The sequence below is a fragment of the Nothobranchius furzeri genome, chromosome 5 (assembly GCF_043380555.1).
Source record: "Nothobranchius furzeri strain GRZ-AD chromosome 5, NfurGRZ-RIMD1, whole genome shotgun sequence".
NCBI lineage: Eukaryota > Metazoa > Chordata > Actinopteri > Cyprinodontiformes > Nothobranchiidae > Nothobranchius > Nothobranchius furzeri.
The window spans coordinates 13,741,156-13,759,131 of NC_091745.1; the positions used below are offsets into that span (position 1 = coordinate 13,741,156).

At 44.4% G+C, this 17,976-nt stretch overlaps 2 protein-coding genes across 10 annotated transcripts in view; one reads left to right on the forward strand and one right to left on the reverse strand.

Moving 5' to 3' along the window:
- The window catches only part of si:busm1-163l24.3 (uncharacterized), a 30,636-nt gene extending 25,231 nt beyond the window's left edge, over positions 1–5,405 (forward strand). For all 9 annotated transcript variants that reach the window (XM_015948868.3, XM_015948870.3, XM_054740259.2 and 6 more), the window contains one exon: positions 74–5,405. In XM_015948868.3, the coding sequence (XP_015804354.3) occupies positions 74–143 (70 nt within the window). In that variant the 3' untranslated portion in view covers positions 144–5,405. The remainder of the gene's footprint in view (positions 1–73) is intronic.
- A 1,196-nt stretch (positions 5,406–6,601) lies between these two features.
- The window catches only part of vat1 (vesicle amine transport 1), a 48,547-nt gene continuing 37,172 nt past the window's right edge, over positions 6,602–17,976 (reverse strand). Inside the window, exons 4-6 of the mRNA XM_015948876.3 lie at positions 17,216–17,305; positions 15,934–16,175; positions 6,602–7,141 (exon numbers count right to left, since the gene is read on the reverse strand). Of these exons, the coding sequence (XP_015804362.1) occupies positions 6,881–7,141; positions 15,934–16,175; positions 17,216–17,305 (593 nt within the window). The 3' untranslated portion in view covers positions 6,602–6,880. The remainder of the gene's footprint in view (positions 7,142–15,933; positions 16,176–17,215; positions 17,306–17,976) is intronic.

The window sequence follows — 17,976 nt, forward strand, 5'->3', positions numbered from 1 at the left end:
AAAACAGTCTGCACAAAATATTGTCACAGATGTTCAACCAATCTGATATTTCTTCTTTTTCTGTCATTTTCAGGAAAGGTTACCCAGACTCCACCTACTTGATGCACTTGTCTACCATCTTGACCTCCTACGGGATTGAGTAGCCATCAGCAGAAAGGGAGTTCTTGTGTGATTTTTCACATGTTTTATTGTTCTGTTTAATTACATCAACTTTGTCACTTAAATACCATATATTTGGTGATAAATGGTTCTAGATTTTTTTAAATTCTTACAGGAATTCTAATCTCTGATTATTTAATGTCAGATCCTGTTTATCTTCTGAGCAACTTTTTAAGAAAGCCAGTTTAATTTCTAAATGATTTTTAATGGACCAACATTTTTGCATCATTTCATAGTGTTCCCAGCATTTTCCTTGTGTTTGAGTAAACAAGTGCATTTACATTTGTAAAGGATGGGTCGTAAAAATCTTATTTATGAACCATAAAATGTGAGATTCCATAGAAATATGAAATATCAATCTGATGGATCTTTGAATATTTTAACCAGAAGATCAGAACTTTTTATTGCAGGGATTAAGCGACACTTCGTATTAACTCCAAGAAAAGAGAGAGATTCAGGTTTATAATAGTTAAGAAATTTATTTCTACACAATTTAAACAAGACTAACTTTAACACTCTGTGTACTGATGGAGTAAGGTGGAGGGAGACGTGATGAATGATGATGGTGTGTGTGTGTGGAATGTTATTCAGAACCAGCGGATCTGGAGAAGCATTTAGTTCTGAGTGGGAGTGAATGTTTTGCTCTAAACTTTAGTCGGAGATTTTTAACACACATGAAACACCATCTGTCGGTCTATGTACCCCAGGGGAAGCCTCCGTTAGATCCAGAATGTCGAGGTCCTCTTGGACCCTCCTTGGAACCGAAGCCGGTAGAAAAGCAGCGGTGCCGACCAAACTAGTCTTGGAATGCTCCCAGGTCACGACAAGTTATCACTGACGTCTCCGAGTCCTGAAGGGGTCGTGAGGTTCAGCTTTTATTCTGAAGGAACCGTTGCGGTCAGGTGTAACTTGCAACAGATTTTATCCAGCTTGTCTGAGGTTCTTTAAGGCTGAAGAGGAAGTCCGGATGGCCGGTCCCAGACTCCTCTAGAACGCTTGAACTAAAGAAAAGGTGGCGTGGGATAGTTTTTATAATTGTCATATTTTGGTTTACTGGCGAATCAGAATTTGACATGCCAAAGAGGGTTTATACAAACACCACAGATAACCACGCCCAGCCAGAAATGAAGGTTCTGATTGGATCAGACAAAAGGAAATGTGTCGTGTGACTTTAGCATTACGTGTCACCAGTGTCTAGTGCAGATGTCCAGGATTATAATTACTTGTAAAATACTACTGATCACAGTATTATAACATCAAGTAATAACATTGTCATTTCACAGATTGATTGAACATTGGGCTCACATTATTATTGGTAATAACAAAGTTGTTGATTATATATTTTATCACAAGAGAGTTCTTCGTCTTCGTCTTCGCTGACAGAGGTGAATCAGTTCAGATGAGCAGAGTGCATGAAAGACCTTGGCCACTATCTCATGTCGGGCGACGGTGGCACAGGAGTTAAGTGCTCGCCCCGTAATCGGAAGGTTGCAAGTTCGAGCCCCGCTCAGTCTGTCACTGTCGTTGTGTCCTTGGGCAAGACACTTAACCCACGTTGCCTGCTGGTGGTGGTCGGAGGGACCGGTGGCGCCAGTGCTCGGCAGCCTCACCTCTGTCAGTGCGCCCCAGGGCAGCTGTGGCTACATCGTAGCTCATCCCCACCAGCGTGTGAATGTGTGTGTGAATGGGTGAATGATTGATTGTGTTGTAAAGCGCCTTGAGGGGTTCCAGGACTCTAGAAGGCGCTATATCAAATACAGACCATTTACCATTTACCATGTAGATTAGGCTGTCAGAGACTTTATGTCTCTGCTCGAGCAGACGCAGCAGATCATGACCTTTAGGTCATAAACAGGACATTCATGACGCTACACTTTTCACTGTACGGTATTGAGACACGCTCTGGACCATTCTGTGTGGTTTTAATTGATCCAGTTGAGGAGAAACGGGTGTTTTTCTGCAGGAAATTGAGCAATCAAATGAATGAAGTCAGGGACAGAAATAAAAGAGCACATTTCCTAACTTTTTTGTTATGCTTTTTTTTTATTAGTCCTGGAAAACATGTAAGGCATATGGTAACATCACACACTGAAGCGTTACAAGCTCTAAAGGCCATTTGGACAACATGGCACCACGCACTAAACCCAAAGTCAAACACAGAAGCAGCATCAATTCAAAGGGTTTAAAAAACAAAGTTGAGATGGGAAGTTTGTTTGCAGCCAGGAAAATAAAACCAGAGTCGGACAGAGAAGAAAAAAGTCACCGGTCTGGTACGCGGTGTCGAAAATGACCAGTGATGATGAAGCGGGGGGCAGCGAGTGTCTGAAGCATTCCCAGAGATAGGTTAAGATTGTGCATGGATGTGCCAGCTGGCCTCGGCAGTGCCCATGCTGTAGGGGAGAGCGGGGACCGGGGAGATGAAGGCCGGGGAGGTGGACTGGCACTCCCCTCCTTCACATTGTGACAACAGATTCACACAAACATGCGTTCTAGTGACAATCCAGAGCAGATTGTACTTGCTTAGCAGCTCTGCAATGCTTCTTCATTGCCAAAACTTTAAAAGTGACTGCTAAAAGAGAAAATAGCTGCAGGTGCACGTGACTGTTTGGGTTCTCAGTGTGGACGAGCCACTGACAGAGCCTCCTCTTAGACCAGACATGGATGCTGCGAAAGACAACCGATGTGAGAGTTCGTGGAGCAGTTTTGTTGTGTGTGTGTTAGCAATGAGACGAAATGCTGTTTGGAACGACCTGAGAAACAAAAATAATAATAAAAAAAAATACTTCAAAACTCAAGAGTTGATGCCTGTGAGGAACTTTAGCCACACTCTAAAGACAGAAAGAAGATCAGCTACAGAAATACTAACTGTGTTCCTGACCCAAACGTTTGCGTGTTAATTCAGATCTAAATCAGCAAATGCCCAGAAAAGTTACCAGTCTTTGACTATTTTTACTTTGTAACAGTTTTTCTTCATTGCATCTCTGAGTTGCTCTTGCATAAGTGTCTGGAGTGACTGGGAAACCGCTTCAAGGTGACATGCGATCCAGCTTCACCGTAGTGAAAAAGCTTTCCGACGGCGGGCCAAAGCGAGGAAGGGGAGGGCCAGAGTTTAACCAAAAGATCAACTCGAATCCCAACCAGAGACTAAAAGCACCCGCCCAGCTGACTGTTCATCTCAGAGGCATTAGCCCAACAGATCCACGGGGAAAATACTGAAAGTAAAGGCTTGTAATTGTTTTCCACATGCAGTTTCAAATTCCAGATGTCAGTAATGCTTTATTTAGTGTGTAGAGAAAAGGGGCTGATGCGCAGAACAGTTCTGGCTCTGCTGCACTGTTGCACGGGCCAAGAGGAACTGCAGATGCAGCACAGGAACAGAGGGATGGCGAACAAACCTTTTGTGAACTGAAAGCAGCTGAGAAGCGGAAATGTTGAGCCTGGTGCAGGACAGGACTGAGCTATGTTCAGTCAATAGGATGGGGGTTTTGTTCAGCTGTGTTACAGGATTAGCATCCCTGCACAGCTGTGTGAAAACATCTGTTTGCTTGTTAGAACCCAACAGAGTCACAGAAACACACACAAACATGTTTTGAGTCCTAAATGCTCCTTTTCCTTGTGCTGTTTTGTCGTAAACAGGTAGAAGGGCTGGTTGTGCTCGTAAAACACTGAAAATGATGTAAATACAAAGGAGGGGCCTCAGACTGAGGTGACCTTTGTGCAAGATGAGAGGCACAGTGTGGACCCTAACTTGAGTAAGACTGCAAACAATCAAAAGCCATAAACTGTTTGTAAACTGCAGAAACAAAAGGAACCGAGCATTTGGGATACAAAACTCTGACAACTTCACTGCATTTTCTTTCCTTCTCCAGGCTGATGGAAATGCATCCAAAGGCAGATTTTTTTAATATATTTTTTATGCATTGTTAATATTCAAAGCATTGACAGAGGAATATACATACAATTTGGCACACATGTTTTGGACCAACAACAAAAAGAAAAACTTTATCACATTTAAAAGGAGTGCAGGTTAGCAGGTCCCCACACAGAGTACTGTATGACCTTTGAACTTTAAACCCTCGGATAACAAAAACAAAAGAAAACATAAAGGTAAAATCAAAATAACATAGTAAGTAAGACATTTTTCTTTTTTTTTTCATTTACTGAAGCATTTGTTTCTCACATGGCACTCGGAACAGAAGCACCGTCCACAGGTTCACAAAGGGAGCCCAGCAGATTAGAACAGAACACTAACCAGAGGCTGACAGAACACAATCACTCCCCACACCGGCGTGGTCGTCGCACTCCAGTCCAGCTCATCTCCATCCATGTTTTACTCCCCGCACGCCGAAGAATGGACGAAGGCTTTGATTTTAGCTGCCACCCAGGAGAAGTTGGCCTGAGCAAGAGCTGAGAACCAGGGAGACCTTTGCAGGAGTTTGTCTGACCCGTCTGCCGCTTCACTGGAATCTGGACACAAACAGGCTGCAAACCCACAGCTAAATCAAAGCCTGTGTGTGTGTGTGTGTGCATGTGTGTGGAGTGGGGGTACTGGAGTGCGACCACCATACTTTGCAAGTGCATTGAAATCAGCGAGCAGAGTGCAAAAATACTAAATACCAACTGTCCTCATGACACAGGCCTCTTATCAGACAGGACGGAGAGAGAGAGAGATGAAGAGGAGGGTGGGGTGGCTGCTACATCGTACTGTAGCAGAGTAGTGTAAGGTGGAGGTGTGGAGGGGCAGGTGGGAGTGGGGCTTTTAAAACCTGACAAACGACCTGAGGACACACACATCTTCACACACAATGGCACACCACACACAGCACATGAGGGAGGCCACTCATGCTGACACATCTTGTTTTTGTACTTTTGCTTTATTTTTATTATTTTTTTAAAACATTTTTCTTTTTTTTTCCCGTATTTTTTTTTTTAAATTTTTTATACAAAGTCACTAGTCACCATCTGAGTCTTAACAGTGAAGCCGGACTCAAAGACAGGGAGCAGAGCAGGCGAGGGAAAATAAACCCAAGTGGCTTATTTCCCCATGAGAGGGGAGTGGCGTGCAGCGTTAGGTGCTTGCACACGTCATCGATGCAAATGTTTAGCTTTAAGGCTAGTTGGAAATATTAAAAAAACTTCTTTTTAAAACTAATAAAATATTCTCCACCTGCTGGAACACTGGCTGACAGCTCTGGCTGTTTGTTGGAGGAGCAGAAGAGAGAGAAAGAGAGAGAGAGTTGCAGAAGGGAGGAAGTTGGAAGGGAAGAAATAAATAAATAAATAAAGCCCACAGTGCCATCTCTGACAAGCCTGACGCCTGTTGCTATGCCGACCACAGAGAGGGAAACAGAAAGAGGAGGAGGTGGTGAGGCACGGACACCAGCTCCAGCTGAATTCTCCTCTCTTGGGTCGGGGCGGTTGCTGAAAAAACTAGCAGAATGCAAAGAAATTCCTCGAGGAGGAAAGAAATCCCGACGCAAAAGGAGGAATAGAAAACACCTTCTTACGTTGCACACTTTTCAGGCGTTTTACTGTCAGCATGACAGAGCTGCTTTCATCACATTCAGTTGGTGTGTTTGTTGTCTGGACAGAAACTAATTCTCTCCTAATTGGCAGCGCGTACTTCTTGCCAACAGTTGGTCAGCTAGAAAAATCTGTAACTAAGAAGGAAGCTGAGCAATAATTTCAGGCTTTCTATTCAACGCAGCACAGAAAGGCTCATTATGAGAGGAACTCGTATTCAGTGGGGAGCCACGGCGGCTGCAAACTTTGGAGGAGAAGCACGCAACATGGAGCCCGTCGAGCATTTAACGCCATTTTATCAGCAACTCCCAACATTACGATCGAAATCACAATGAAGCATCTCCAGGGGCGTTGAGGTGCATCAGCCAATCAGAGGCGTCTCTGACTCATCCTCAGTGACATAACTGAGCTGGACACTGGGAGATCAGCGTGTGGGTGGGTGTGGTTCAACGCTTAGCCGCCTGTCTTTGCGCCTGTCTAAGGATCCGGCTTGAGGGTGAATCGGGGTGGCGGCGGTGGTGTGGGAGGTGTGAGTTAGGGGTGAAAAGATGAGGTGGGGGAGGATTGAGCACAGTTGGGGCGGGGGCTGGAGGGTGGGGAGGGGAGGTGGCAGGTGGAAGTCAGAGCAGAACGATTTAGCGCATTGGGAGTCGAGGTGCAGAGGGGCCCAGGGTCAAGGGTGGGGCCAGAGTGTGAGGAGGGTATTAGGGTTGTCACGGTGACAGTAATTTGCCCACGGCCTGGACCGGACCCACCGTCCTCCACGGCTCGTGTGTCGCTTTGATTCCCAATAACAGAAATCGATTCAGGGAAAGAAGGTGGGAGGCAGGATTAGAGTTCATGAGAGGTTTAGGACTGTGTGTGTGTGCGTGCGTGCATGCGTGTGTGTGTGTGTGTGTGTGTGTGTGTGCGTGCGTGCATGCGTGTGTGTGTGTGTGTGTGTGTGTGTGCGTGCGTGTGTGTGTGTGTGCGTGTGTGTGTGTGAATACAACAACAAGGAGGGGGGAGGTGGACGTTGTATGATGGATGGGTGAGGAAGAGGGGAGGTGAAAACAGAGAACGATGTTATCAATTTCAAATCTATCTCAACTCCTCATCATCCACCCCACCCCTCTATAACCCCCCCTCTAGTCTCCCCCGCCACCTCCCCTCCTTCCAGAACTCCCTGCTGTTCTGCTCGACTACCCTACCCTCCCTCTCACTTCTCCTCCTTCTTTGCTTCCTCCTTCGTCTCTTCCTCCTTCTTCTCCTCCTTCTTAGGCTCCTCTTTCTTCTTTTCATCCTTCTTCTCCTCCTTCTTTCCATCGTCCTTCTTCTTGTCATCTTTCTTCTTGTCCTCCTTCTTCTTGTCCTCCTTCTTGGCCTCCTCCTTTTTCTCCTCCTCAGGCATCGGCTCTGTGGTGAGGACCACTTTGCCGACGTTGTTCCTCTCTTGCATTTTTCTCATGGCGTCACCGACCTGGAGGAGACACAGAGAGACGGATAATTATAGAACGTGGATTGAAAGAGAGTGAGAGGTGCAAAAGAGCTTTTCAAGGAATCTGCCATTGAGAAATATCTGTTCTCTCCACAAATCTACAGCAATATCTGCTTCTTCGCAGCCTGCTATCTCAAATCTTCCATTTCCAATACCCCGGCCCAGGAACAAATCCCCCAGGCTTACAAATATTACTTTAATAGGGAGTACATGAGACTATAATAATCCTCTGGGGGAAATTAAATTGTAGAAGTGCGGACAATAATCAAAACGTGGTTACAAGATGACAAATAAACATGAAGAAAAGCCACCCACAGATGGAACACATAATGCAGAACTTGTGTTTCTAAGTTGAGTATTTTTATCTGAGTAATTCAGAAGGGTTGTGTTAACAGCACCAAACAAAACCACTTCTACTTTGCTGAAAACACACACAAAATAATCATCTGCTCATCACAACCCGCATTCTGACCAAACTCAAGCAGCAGCACAATGTCTCCTGGTTCCATCCATCCATCCATCCATCCGTCCATCCATCCATCCATCCATCCATCCATCCGTCCGTCCATCCATCCATCCATCCATCCATCCATCCATCCGTCCATCCATCCATCCATCCATCCATCCATCCATCCATCCATCCATCCATCCATCCATCCATCCAATATCCATCCATCCAATCAGCCAGTCATCCATCCATCCATCCATCCAATCAGCCAATTATCCATCCATCCATCCATCCATCCATCCAATCAGCCAATTATCCATCCATCCATCCATCCATCCATCCATCCATCCATCCAATCAGCCAATTATCCATCCACCCATCCATCCATCCATCCAGTCAGCCAATTATCCATCCATCCATCCATCCATCCAGTCAGCCAATTATCCATCCATCCATCCATCCATCCATCCATCCATCCAATCAGCCAATTATCCATCCATCCATCCATCCATCCATCCATCCATCCATCCATCCATCCAATCAGCCAATTATCCATCCATCCAATCAGCCAATTATCCATCCATCCGTCCATCCAATCAGCCAATTATCCATCCATCCATCCATCCATCCATCCATCCATCCAATCAGCCAATTATCCATCCAACCATACATCCATCCATCCATTTATCCAGAGTCGGGTCGTGAGGGCAGCAGCCTAAGCAGAGGAGCCCAGACTTCCTTCTCCCCAGCCACTTGGGCCAGCTTCTCCGGGGCAATTCTAGGTGTTCCCTGGCCAGGTGAGAGACATAGTCCCTCCAGCATGACCTGGTTGGACGTGCCCGGAAAACCTCACCAGGGAGGTGTCCTTGAGGCATCCTAACTAGATGCCCGAGCCACCTCAACTGGCTCCTCTCCATGTGAGTTCTTCTCTATCAAGTAACTTCATATATTCAGCTTCTATGTAATTTGCCACGCGTCACACCTACAGTCCACAAAAGCATCTTATTTTGAAGAATAAACAGATTCTCTCTTGAACCTTGTTACTTTTCTTCACATGAATCTGGAACATTTTTGGTGTGAAACAGAATCTGGTGAGTCTGCATACTTAGACTCGTGCAGATGAATGTAAGTTTGCCCCAGTCTGAACACGACTCAGTCACATTGTAATACACTATTTTCCTTTCATTATACTAAAGTGCTTTATGATGTAGTCATAAGTCAGTAAAGTGAGGCTTGGCAGTTTAAATCCAGGATTTATTGTGGGAGGTGATAACTCTTGTCAAGGTGGAACACAACATGACTTTAAGTATTTTATTTATAAGTGCTTTAAAACTTCAGTGAAGTCATCTTAGCATGCTGTTTTTCCTTTCCACTGGACAGGCTCATCACCAAAACTAGGGGAAAACCATTCACAAGTGACACACGAGGCAGCCACAGAGGAATCAACCCATAAACCTGCCATGGAACTGAATTACATCCTTTTTTCTGTGGGTGAATCCACGTTTTATCAGATGCTCACACATGCAATTTAACCCTCTCAGGCTCAAAATCAGTTTTGATAAAAGGACGAACAACTAAGTCCTTCAGAGGTTCTTCTGAGTTAATAAATGCTCATGAAACACGTATGTGGAGTAACCAGGTAGGTAGGTTTTAACCTGCCTCCAGAGGGCTAAAATGTTTTTGGTTGTTTTTCTCATCCTTCCTGCTGAGGAGGCACCAAACCCCATCAACAAAAGAAAATGATGCCAGATTAAAGAAAATATTACATCTAGTGATGTGATGTTCAGGAACGAATCAGATCTGTTGAACGGGTTTTCAAAGTGAACGATGAGAGTCCAGTCTTTGTAGAGAACTGTTCATCTTGTACTCCAGGTTAGCTTTTCTAAACTGGAAATTTAGACGCCACCACTTTTGAACATGGATGCACCCATCCATATTTCCTTCACAAGTTTCGCTCTTCAATACTGAAATGATTTATTTTTAACCAGGTCCATAACCTGTTTCAGTCATGGTGTCCCTCGCTCACTTAAAAACTATGGCTAACTTTGGTACATGTAGGTCTATATTTAATTTCATCAGTGATAATTTCACTTTGAATAAAAATAAATCACAATTAATTCATTTTAAACATTTAAGAAAGAGCATGGCATGCTGGGGAATCAGTCCCATCCAACCAGTCATCAGCATGCGGAACAGTCAACACTAGCTAGCGCTGTAGCTAAACTAAACTTTAGGTTAAAATCAAACTGGACGTTTGCTGTCAGTTTTACTGCTACGGCTGCACCTACAGCAGTTTTGGTGGATACTGGTTCTATTCATTTCTTCGTACGGTCCTAGACAGCAACTATGTTTGTCCTTATTATTCCGGTGGGTCAACTCAGCTCTGGTGAGGGAATACGGAATTAACCGAAACCTGAAACGGGCAAGCTACGTGTTATTTTATGGGTGGCAGCATACGTTTGTGAGTGCTGTCATGGCCCATAGGTTAGGCACTCGTCTCGTAATCGGTGATTAGTAGGATTGATCCTAAAGTTTCATATTTCTTTGTTGAATTTTAACCTGTCAATACACTGCAGTGCGTATAGTAATTAAATGTCAAACAAATGCTCATAAATAGATAATAAAAATAACTGCTCCCAAGAGTCTTTAAGCCACACTCATGTCTATGTGTATCAGCCCCACCAGTTTTATAGCACCCTTGAATTAGCCCCTTCGTAAACTCAAGTTTTCAGTCCTGTATGGTTGTTGGTTATTTCACAGAAACTGTGAGACGTGCACTAATGAAGGCGGGCTTACTGCCCAGAAATGTTATTGCTTAAACAAATGGCTGCTGTGAAACATCATGAGTTGTCTCTGAAGACGTTCTTGAACTGTGAGCATTAAAGCTAAAATTTGGAGTTTTCCCCCTTTCAGAAATAATTAATGATTTGTTTTTTCCATAAAAGTAATAGCTTCAACCTGTCCTGTGGTGTAATGTAGGCAATAAGTCATTTTCAAACTTTGCTCTCTGTCCTATGCAAATGAACTGACCACCATTCAGCATTAGCTAATAGTTACATCTGCTCACATTCAGACATCAATACCACAGTGTTTGAGGACAAACCTAGACAGATGCAGAGTTGGTGACCTTTCTCGTGGACAAATACGTCTAAATATAAACATTTAAACAACATAACATGAGAATGATAATTGTAAAGCAATGTGTTTTAGCTTTGTTTGTAGAGATGCGCGTTCACGAACGAGAGGCGTTGTTTTTGGCTGCGGCCAAAATCAACGCCTCTCTACAAACATAGAACGCTAGTTGGCTACGTAAAAAACTGTTCAGGCCAATGTTAGACCTGCTGAGGCCGAACTCCAGAGCAACATCTTTTGCTACTGCTACATTTGGTTTAGATTTCTAGGCTATTTGCTCTTCTTTCTTGGGTAAAAAATTAAACGTTGATGTTCTATCACTACAAAAAACATAAGCCCCAAAGTGTGCTTCCATGTTGTAGAGATGCTGATGCTAACGGTTAGCTTCCACTAGTTGAGATATGATCTGCATTTTTAAGTTCTTTCTTTGAACACAGGAAAGATTTTTTTTTTACCTTGCTGTCAGTTTTGATCACTCCTGCGATCTTCATCAGAGCTAGCCGCTAATGGCGGCATCACTTTCTTCCCCGTTTATCCGTGGGCAGCCGAGGACGGTGTCGCCCTCTGCTGCCCGCGCTCCCCTCTCCGATGACACAGTCCCATGCGTGATCTAATGTGTAGACCCCCTTGTCTCCGTTCATGGTCCCACATCCACGTCTCCGTATTTCTATAGCTTATTTAATCTATCTTTTGTATTTTTGTTGTTCGGTGTTTATGATCCTTGTGTCGTCCCAGTCCATTATATGATTTTGTCTTATGCAGTGGTCTGTTACGGCTGATTTCTTTATTGTACTTTCTGCTTCTTGTTTTGCTGCTCTTGTGTGTCTTCCACTTGTTTCTTTCTCACACACCTTTCTATGTTCTATTGTTCGTGTGTTGAGTTGGCGTCCGGTTTCTCTTACATATGTTTTATTGTAGAGTCGGCATGGGGTTTCATATATGACTACACACTTATGTCCCGCTGATATGGCTTTGGGTGCACTAGTCTCTTTCTAACAGGTTTTTTTGTGTTTTTTTCACTATTGTGTTTATTATTTGTGTTATGCCTTTGATGTAAGGTAGGGTTATCACTGGTTTTGGTTCTTTGTTCAGGACGTTCTTTTCTTTCTGTTGTTGTTTGTTGTTATCCTTTGTTTATTGCCCATGTCGGGTATCCACAGGTCTTTAAAGTATTTTGTATGTGTTGCTCCTCTTGTTTATGGTTTCATTTTTCTGTTATTATGTTTGCTTGGTGGTGTAACGTACTGATCACCAACATTTCATGTATAGTAGGGTGTACTAATCGGAGATGGAAATGACGCCGCCGTTAGCGGCTAGCTCTGATGAAGATCGCAGGAGTGATCAAAACTGTCATCAAGGTAAAAAAAAACTTTCCTGTGTTAAAAAATTTACTTAAAAATGCAATCAGAAGAAAAACACAGAATGAATATACAAACGACGAGATATGATCTGTACTCTCTAAATCAACACAGCCTTCACAAGCCAAGTTGGTGAGTCCATCATTGCAAATTTTACAGTGTGACGTAGACCTCTGTGGCTTTTTTCTGACCCAAGTGTTTACTCGTCTATTTTCTTTTGGGCGGCTAATGTAGGAAATAGGGGTAGAAGACAATTTTTATGTTTAACATGCATGTATAACTCAGAGTGACCGATCCTGTTTAAAAAGAAACAAGTATTATATGTTTCCCAGTGAACCACTGCTTAGCTGCTAAGATGTTACGAATGTAAAGGAATGTGTTGCCCATCAAAGATAACCATTCGTTGCTGTTGTGTTTCCAGTAAAGCACGTTTTAAGTAGAAACCTTAGTACGAGTCATTTATCATGTCAAATCTTTGTCCAAATTCAAAGGATTCTGCCAAAGACTACTATAGAAGAGGACATACTCTTCTAAGAACTCCTCTCAAACTCCCACGCAGTAATAAACTGACCCAGAGCCTCTCCATCATAATGATGAGTGGAGGATCCCAGCCAAGATCTGCCCCACCCTCCTCCTCCCTGACCCCAGCTCTGTCCACTGTCTGTTCCTGTCGCTGTCTGATCCGTCTCCCTTCGTCCTTCCAATCCCCCATATTTGTGCGAAGCAGGCAGACCACCTAACGACCAGCGCCACAGCAACAGGGCCATCTCCTAGCAACGTAGAGCCCAGCTGAAACGTGGCTCTGACGACTTCGACACATGGGAAAGAGGGGAGAGAGTGGGAGTTTGGAGTGAGAGGGTGGGTGGGTGGGTGGGGGGAGTGACTGGTTTCACTCAGATGAAGAGGGCACACTGAAATAAAGGGAGGGAGATTTCAGGAATTTGTTTAACAAAAAAAAATCAACTCCAATGAGAATGAAAGTCAAAGTGAGAGTGGCCGAGGCGCTTCTGCCACTCCGCCTACTTCCACCCTTTGCTCAACGAGTCGGGTTGGACGTTTCCTCCTGGGGATCTGTGCAGATGTGGATAATGAATCTGCAGGAGGAAACGATTGTCCTGATCTCCGAACGTTGTTATGGCAGGTGTATGGATTTCTTGAGCATATCAAGGACCTACACGGGGGGATGGGTTGTGATGAATAAGGTCAGGGTGTGGCATTTGTTTTCAGGTCATAATAATCGCTCCATCCCTCACGGGGAGCTTTTTGTCTTCTGCAATGGCACAAGAGGCATCTTCATTGTTTGCAGACAGAAACTCATAACTTCACACTAAACTGCTCCCAAAGCAGACTGACATGGACTTTCATCCCTCGTCTTTATCTCCACGCTCCTTCCATGTCTTATTTTTACCCTCATACATCAGGGCCCCTCCCTGAGACAAACACATACGCTGACTAAAGGATGTCACCATAGCAACAAGAGAGAAAGAGCAAAAAAGATACACTGTGAACAGCGAGGAGAGAATAAAGCCAGAGAGAGAGAGGCAGAAAGGGACTCAATAACCTAAAGATGGCAAAAAAAAAAAAAAAAAAAAAGAATTAGACATAAAGAGAGACAGATGGAGAGGCAGAGAAAGGGCGTCAGATGGTGGAGAGAGACAGCGGGTGTCTCTCTCCGGCCACAGTCATACAGCCAAATAGTGACCAGCTCCAACAACAGAAGATGTCAGGCTCTGGCACTCCCTTTTTATCTGTTTTCCCTCTCCATTCATATCTGTGAGCAGCGTTCATTTTATCAGCGACAATCCCAGTCTGTCAGCCTGAGCGAGTTATGCTGCAAGAGCTTCTTGTAGACAAACTTCCCTTGTTGAGCGGCAGCCTGTCGGGCCACGCCCAGCTGCTGCTACCACCAAACACACAGTGGCAAAAAAAAAAAAAGACAAAACCCCAAATCCACCTGGAGTTTGCTCTCCGTGACTGCCGAAAGCATTTGTAAAATGTAAATATGAGGCCAAGTCGCAATTAATCATCTTGGAGAATTAAGCAGGGATGGATTCGCTCTGATTAACGTTCTTGCTCCTAGTGGAAAAGCACTTTTCAGTACATGTTGAGCAACAAAACAAAAACGTCAAGTAAAATGTCAACAATAAATCAGAGATAATTCACATCATGAAGCATCAGCAGACTTCCATTTTACATCCCTCAGCTTAGATCTTTATCTTTTATGGTAACACTAAGTCCCACAAAAACACAAGTGAGGTTTTACATGAAATATTTCACATTTACTGTAAACAAACATACAATAGGTATGGAAAAAATTCAGACCCCTGTCAATTTTTCACTCTGCTATATTGCAGCCATTTTCTAAAATCCATTAAATTCATTTTTTCCTCATTAATGGACACAGCACCCAATTCTTAAATGGAAGATGTTTTGGACGACTAGAACCCTTCCTAGAGCAGGTCGTCCGGCCAAACCGAGCTACCGGGGCAGGACAGTCTTAGTGAGAGAGGTAAAGAAGAACCCAAAGATCACCGTGGCCGAGCTTCAGAGAGTCAGGCAGGAGGTGGGAGAAAGTTGTAGAAAGTCAATCATCACTGCAGCCCTCCACCAGACAGGGCTTTATGGCCCGTCGGAAGCCTCTCCTCAGTGCAAGACACATGAAAGCCTGCATGGAGTTTGCTACAAGGACCCAGAGATGGTGAGAAAAAGATTCTCTCATCTGATGAGACCAACGTAGAACTTTTTGGCCTTAATTCTAAGAGGTATGCGTGGAGAAAACCAGCCACTGCTCATCACGTGTCCAGCACAGTCCCCACAGTGAAGCATGGCGGCGGCAGCCTCATGCTGTGGGGGTGTTTTTCAGCTGCAGGAACAGGACGACTGGTCGCAATCTAGGGAACGATGAATGTGGCCAAGTACAGGAATATCCTGGACCAGAACCTTCTCCAGAGCGCTCAGGACCTCAGACTGGGCCGCAGGTTTACCTTCCAACATGGGGAGGAATAACAAAGGATCCTCAAATCTTTACAAAGAAGACTCATGCCTGCATTAGCTCAAGAGTTCTTCTACTAAATACTGAGCAAAGGGTCGAAATATTTAGGACCATGTGATATTTCAGTTTTTCTTTTGCAATAAATCTGCATAAATTTCTAAAATTCTGTGTTTTCTGTCAATAATGTGTACATTAATGAGGAAGAAATGAATTTCATTGATTTTAGCAAATGGCTTCAATATAACAGAGTGAAACATTGCTGGGGGTCTGAATACTTTCCGTGCCCACTTTATGTCACATTGTTCATTGTACTAATTGGTTCTAGCGGTGTCCAAACGCGTGCGAAGACAGTCTGTAAAACAACCGTAGTTCCACCCCTACAGCTGATGTCTCTCTATGGGTCGTAGCTAGGCTATATATCTACATATATAGGATGGCTTGTCGGGCTACAAAACCATTGTACCAGTGTGTGATTGAACCAGTGTGATTCCAGATGAAAACGTGCGTACTTTAAAGCAGTTTTGCATTTCCAGCAGTCAAGCCCAACGAGAGACCGCCTAAAAAGGCAGAGATGAAGCACAGCAGAGAGGGACAACGGCAAGCTGAAGATCAGCAAGTTCCACTTTGAACATTCTTGACAACAGATCTTTAATTATTAAACACATTTCAATTCAATTCAATTCAATTCAAAAATGCTTTATTAATCCCAGAGGGAAATTGATTAACTTAATTGATTGATTGATTTCACACTTTTGCAACCATTTATAAACACCAGCAAACATCACATCCTTGTGGCTCCACCTTAGCTGGAGGCATGATAAATCCAGACGAAGCAAACACAAACCTGCTCAAGATGCCAGGTGGAGTCAATGTGGGGCTTGATTTTGCCCTGCTGGTGCAGTTCCAGGATGGTGTTCATGACCTGGGCGATGAGCTCCGTCTCCCCGTCCAAGTAGCCTAGGTGGAAGCCACACACTGACTTGTTCCCCTGGATCAGGCTGAGTGTGTGGATGGAGAACTGGTGGTACCAGTTCTTGGCCACGGCAATGAGATTCTTCCTCTGACCTGCCAGCATGTTGGCTGCACCTGATGGGAAGGGAGTCGGTCTCAGTTGGTTTGAAGACGACACCGTTTTTTGGCCAGTTACTACTGGTAAACATCATTTACAAGACATTTGCATTTATTTACAAACATTAACAATTTTATGTTTTAGGGCGACTTGATAATATTTGGTGTGAAGCTCTTCTGCTTGCTGTCTCACTCCAGTTTCACACTCTCTCACTTCCTATTCCACCCTATAACCCTCTTTAGCACGTCAGCTGTCACTGCCACCACACACACTTGCAGCCCCTCCCCCTTACGTGTTCACTTAGCCGTCTGCGCCCTCCGTCTCCTCCTTTCTTGGGGGGAAAAGGGGGACACAAAGCGTGCTCTGAGAAAAATGAGTGACCCAGGCGGCTACATTCACACACATTCCAGGTTTCGTGTGGATAGAGCTCCTCATTGTTCCACCATGCCTACTTCTGATAAGCTGGGAGAGAAGCAGCTACCCAGATCGACCATAGAGGTTGAATGGGTGAGGGTGGAGGGCACCATGCTGGGTTGTAGGTTTCTGAGAGACACGCAAAGGCAAGGCCCTGTTCTTCACGGATGCCGACCCCACCCACTCCACAAATTCAGACGTGTATTGTAACAGAGAGAGCGTAGCGGGCTTCCCACGGATGACACACAGCACACTGAGAGGCCAGTGTACCCACCAGAAAGCAGCTTTACTCTGCCGCTGCGAAACCCACAAATGTTGCATAAACTGGCTTCTGTCCATTTCCAACCATCTCAAAGATTGTTTTTTTTTATAAAGGAGCTAAAAGTGTTTCTTCAGCTCCTAAAAAATAATTCAAAATGTAATCCTTTGCAGTATATTTTCAAATTATTGCAAGAGTGACAAGAATTTAAAGAATTTTATCTGTTAATCTCAAGATGTAACTCGTGTGTTCCAGGAAGAAATTCCAGTTGCGGGCATCTCTCGCCGAAAGCGGAGCACCTTAGTGCCTCTGACATTAAGTCCAAGCTTTGCTATCAAATAAGAGCAGCTGATGATCTTTTCTGATGCATTTGTGTTTACTCACCATAGGTAATGAGTTTTCCCATAGGCTTCAGCAGATTGTAGGCCTTATGGGTGTCTGATCCTCCGAGAGGGTCCAGGATGATGTCTAAGCCTGGAACAGAAAAAGAAGGTGGAGGGAGTTATCAGTGGTGCAAATTCAGGAGGATCAGCCTGCCAAATCTCCTCAGAGGGCCACTTTGCACGCCAGAGTTCACTAAAAGCAGTGAGCAGAGCCAAACTGCACCTTATTAACACAAAGTTGAACCCGTAAAGGCGGACAGGAGAAGCCAAACACACGACCTCTTCCTGTATCGTCTTTTTTCATCCCTATGAGACAAGAGGGATTAAAATGTCTCCTTATTTCCATCATCTAGTCTCAGAAATGATGGTAAAACCGACAACTTGTCAATAAAGGTTTCCTTTTGTGGCTCAACACCATCCAGCCCTGTAGGTTCAGCCTTAATGATGCACCTTTGTGCCAGAGGGAACTCCTTAAACTGGGCTGGCACTCGCTGCTGTGTTAAACCCAGGTCCTATTGATCATAAGGGGCTCACAGCTGGATTCTGACTGGACCAGAGAACATGACCTGACAGAGCCAAAGATGGAGGGATAGGTAGCGATCGGAGCTGTACATTGATCCGAGCCTCTAATTAGATACACTCTGTGTGAAGAGTCAGTTCTCACAGTTGACGCCTCAGTCTCAGTCGTGTCTGTCTCACTTCACGCCACAGAGAACAGATTTTTTGGGTGCGAGGAACGCTATGAAACACATCTCTGGGATC